The 5,000-nt window shown below is 43.2% G+C and overlaps 1 protein-coding gene across 1 annotated transcript in view; it reads left to right on the forward strand.

The window, feature by feature from the left end:
- The window catches only part of LOC125030630 (dynein axonemal heavy chain 7-like), a 106,281-nt gene that overhangs the window by 100,941 nt on the left and 340 nt on the right, over positions 1-5,000 (forward strand). Inside the window, 2 exon segments of the mRNA XM_047620808.1 lie at positions 491-628; positions 1,928-2,071. Of these exon segments, the coding sequence (XP_047476764.1) occupies positions 491-628; positions 1,928-2,071 (282 nt within the window).

Here is a 5,000-nt window from a genome sequence, read left to right on the forward strand (position 1 = left end):
TTTTGAAATTTATCTTTATCATTTTTGTAATATTTCTTTGATTTGTCCAGTCACTGTATTATTTATTCCTATTTCTCTGTTTCTTCCTCTTTTTCTCCAATCTCCAATCTTCGTTTTCTCTCTTTTTTCCCATCTCCCTCCCTCCCCTTCTCTTCCCCATCTCCCTCCCTTCTTCTCTTTCTCTCTCTCATCTCCCTCCCTCCTTCTCTTTCTCTCTCCCATCTCCCTCCCTCCCTCTCTTGCTCTCGCTTCCACCTCTTTCTCTCCCTTATCTCTCCCATCTCCCTCCCTTCTTCTCTTTCTCTCTCTCTCCCATCTCCCTCCCTCTCTTTCTCTCTCTCTCTCCCATCTCCCTCCCTCCCTCTCTTTCTCTCTCTCTCACATCTCCCTCTCCCCCTTTTATCTACCTCTCCCTCCTCACCCATCATCCCACCCACCCCATTCTCACCCACCCCATTCTCACCCACCCCTCCTCCTCCTTCTTTCGCAGAATTGGTATGAACTCGGTCAGCCTCGTGTGTTCTGGCTCAGCGGTTTCTTCTTCACCCAGTCCTTCTTAACAGCTGTTTTGCAGAACCACGCTCGCGCCTACACCCTCGCCATCGATCAGCTGTGGTTCAATTTCCAGGTATTGGGGACGCGGGGCCGTGGTTTAGTGGTTGTAAAGATGTGTGGTACGTGGTGTGTGGTGGTCATGGTTCGTCTGTTGATAATGGGATGCGTTTGGGGATGTATGGTAGTTGGGATGAGGAATGGTATGAGTTGGTAAGTTGATGGAATGAGGATAGGCATGTCATGGTGTTTTGAGCAGTATGAGGTTGTAAATGATGGTATTGAGTATGGGTATTTATGGTATCGGATAAGTAATGGTAGTTTTAAATGCTAGTATGAGTATGGGTATTTATGGTATCGGATAAGTAATGGTAGTTTTAAATGCTAGTATGAGTATGGGTATTTATGGTATGGGATAAGTAATGGTAGTTTTAAATGCTAGTATGAGTATGGATATTTATGGTATGGGATAAGTAATGGTAGTTTTAAATGCTGGAATGAGTATGGATATTTATGTTACTGGTTGTAAGTGATGTAATGGAGTATAGGAATTCATGGTATTTGGTGAGTAATGGTGGTTTGTAAATGATGGAGTGAGTATGGTGATTGTGGTGATATGTAACAATTATGAGGTTCTGTAAATGCTGTAAATATTAGGGTCATTTGTGATATATGATAATCGTATTTTGTAAAATGAAATCGAGTTATATAACGTCTCTATATGATATGATATAACTTATTAAAATCCAATAGAAGAATATGGTGCAAAGACAATCAGAATAATTAATGAGCATAACAAAGACAAAGAACAAAGAACAATGATTTTATTTCAAGGCAAAGAGAAATGAGCACAGAGAGAATGTTTAATATTTAAAAATTTGACACGGAGATTAATATGTGCATAATAAAGTACGTTATCATAGTATTAATAAAAATGACAGTGACGCTTTTAATGACTGTCATACTTCTTCTCCCCCCCCCCTTATAATTTCTTCACGAGGTTAGCGATGAGTTATATAGAAAATTATGATAATAACGCTAATATATGGGGATGAGACACTGATAATGATCGTATTAATAAAAAGTGGATAATGATACTTGATTATAAATATTACAGGGATAATAATGATAAAAAAATATGATTATTATAATGATAATAATTTAGATGAAAATGTTAATGGTAATGATAATAATAGTAATGAAAAACAACAAAACATGATGAAAATAATAATGTTAATGATAATAATAGTAATGAAAAACAACAAAACATGATGAAAATAATGATAGACAATATAAAAACAACAATCACAATAAAATTAAAATAATAATAATACAACAAAAAACACACACTCACCCCCTTCCCCCCCCCCCCCAGGTCTGTGACGTCGACGAGGATAGCCCCGCCCCCGACGTCGGAACCTACATCCGGGGTCTGTTCCTCGAGGGCGCGCGTTGGGACCACTCGACGGCTCGCCTGGAGGAGGCCCTGCCGAGGCGCCTTCACGAGAACATGCCGCCGGTGAGGCCTTTTGGATGCGAAATGTATTGTAGAATTAATGGTTGCGGAAATTCAACAGCAATAGCTCTAGCTAGGTATTTTCGTCTATCTAAATAAATGGATAAATATCAGTATACCTGAATAAAAACGACACCGCTCTCTATGTATATCAATTTCGATCTATCAACACCTCCTCACCCCAATCTCTTGCTCGTTGTTATCGGGGGGGGGGGGGGGGCTGAGACCCAAGGTAGGGATCAGCCCCTGCCTTGGACCTCAGCCCTCGCCTCAGCTAATTTCGCAAGGTCTTTTCTTCTCTCCCTTTCTTTTTCCTTCTCTTCTTCGCCTCCTTTTCCTTCTCTGCTTCACTCCCTTTTCCTTCTCTTCTTCATCCCCTTTTCCTTCTCTGCTTCACTCCCTTTTCCTTCTCTTCTTCACCCTCTTTTCCTTCTCTTCTTCACTCCTTTTTCTTTCTCTTCTTCACTCCATTTTCTTCTCTTCTTCATCCCCTTTTCCTTCTCTTCTTCACTCCCTTTTCCTTCTCTTCTTCATCCCCTTCTTTTGTCCACTTCCTAAGGTGTGAAAGGCTGGCTTTGTCTCAGTCATGAACGGCCTTCGGGAGCCTTGGACACGGCATTCCCTTGGTGAATCGCCTAGCTCTTACCCCTTATGGGCGCCCTGGGGGGTAGACCGTTTCCTTTCCCCACTTATTTCAGGCTCACCATGGCCAATAATGAAGATATATTTACCTTTGTTGGGGGGATTATGGTTTGCCTCTTCATCAAGCAGCCTATCTAAATTAGATTTCTCTGGTTTCCCGACCCCTGCCTCTCCTTTGACCACGGCTCCGACCACTGATCCTAATGCTCTCTGACAACTCTCTCCATTTTAGAAACATTCACCCAGGTCTGTGCTCAACTTTCAGAATGCATCCTTTCCTCTCTCCCAAAATTCTCTACTCCATCTGTTGCACATTGTTCTTCATTGTCTATCCCTTTATCCTTTATTACTACTCTTCATCTTTTTTGTCTTCCTCTCCACACTACTACCTCACTCCACACCACCCCCTCTTCCCCCCACCCTCGTTTTTCTACTGTTTTCACCTCTGCAAACCTTTTGTGAGTAGTCCTTTTGGTCCAGCCGAGTGGGATCGATTCTTTGTGATTTCCCCTACAGCTCCTCACCCTGGCAATACCCTTCTCTTCCAACAATGTCATCAAAAACAAGTCAGCAACGTTTCTTTTCGCAGTCGTTCTGATCGTTCACGCCTTGTCATAGTTACATGTGAGTCCACAATGACTGACCTGACTGACAAACCCATTCTTGCCAAACCTCACCCCCTCTTAATACTTGTACCGGAACTATTTCCGTCTCCCTGTCTACGACAAGGACTGGTCAGACTGTGAAAACGACCTGATCGCATGCCTTGTTGACTCTGATGCAGTGGTAGTACCGTGCTACACTATTCCTCCCAGAGACCAGCGTAAGTCCTACACCAATGTTGCCAAAATTACCTTCCGTAGACATGACCTCTCCCTTTATGTTTACATTGGTGGAATAACTTGCCCTGTCCGACCATATCAACCCCTTCCTCATCAATGTCAGAAATATTGGCGTTTTGGCCACCCAGCAGGAACACTGTGTGCCAATTGTGGTGGCTCCCACAATGTATTTTATAGGAACTGCTGTGCCTACAAGCTCGAATCTGAGGTATCAATTCTCAGATTCAAATAAGGCCTCACTCTACGTGAGACCAGACAGGAAGCAAGCCGACGAGGCTTTTCTCTCTCTACCCATTCCAAAACTGTCCTTCGCAGTGCTCCCATCTCATCTACTCCAATATCTCTTTCCTCTATCCCAAACCATTCATTTCATTTTCCTGTGTAAATCCTGATGCTCCTATCTCTACCACTTCCCCGTGCCTCCCCCTCCTCCTTCTCACCCTCCCTGACACACTAGACATCCTAAACGTTCCACCCCACCTTCTCCTACCACACCCTCTCCTACACCCAGCTCTTCCTCTGCTCTTCGGACACCTATCCCCTCTTCCCCTCCTCACTTTGTTTCTCAGACCTCCCCACCCACCTCCCCTCCAGAAACTCTTGAGGACGTCCAAAACTTCCTACACATGCCTCAATCACCCTCAAATCCCTCTATTCTCATACCGTTTACATTCAAGGCATTTGCCGATATCCATCCTTCTTCCTCTCCAAGTTCCCCTTACCCCCCCTTCTTCCCACTCTCATCCTCTCCTTCTCCATGTGTACCGCCGTTCCCTCTTCTTTCCCCATTATCTTTACCACTTCTACTTCTATGTCCTTCCCCTTCCCCTTCTGACATTCTTCGTGATACTTCACCACTTTCCCCTCTTCCCTTATTCCATTCCCCGGATTCTTCTTCTCTCCTATTTCTCCAACACCCATATCTACCCCTATTACCCGTTGATTGTTTCATAATAGCTCTTTTGCCAATTTTCCGTATACACTATTCCTCTTCCTTCCTCAGGCATAGCATTCTCCATTTAATCCAATCACTCTTCCTCCTTAACCCTTTCCTCTTTTACTAACCTCCCCCTTAATTCATTTGCTCCCCCTTTTTACTTTTTTCACTATCATGCCATCCTATAACGCTCTATAACCTTTGACGTCTAACACATTTTATTCTAATCAACTTATTTTGACCCTTTTTGGCCGCAATATTTTACCATAGTGCTACATGACTCTAGCACATTTATTTGTTTTAACTATTAACCTTCCTCCACAGATCTGGTTAAAGCCGATGGTTTGCGAGGATATACCTGTCACGACCTCCTACTCCTTATGGTCTATCTAAATAAACTGAATACAGAAATAAATGAATAAATAAACGACAACAAGACCTCTCCCTGTCTATCTGTTTAGATCTATTAACACCTCCTCCTCCACAGATCTGGTTGAAGCCAAGGGTTCGG

The sequence above is a fragment of the Penaeus chinensis genome, chromosome 2, assembly GCF_019202785.1.
Source record: "Penaeus chinensis breed Huanghai No. 1 chromosome 2, ASM1920278v2, whole genome shotgun sequence".
Taxonomy (NCBI): Eukaryota; Metazoa; Arthropoda; class Malacostraca; order Decapoda; family Penaeidae; genus Penaeus; species Penaeus chinensis.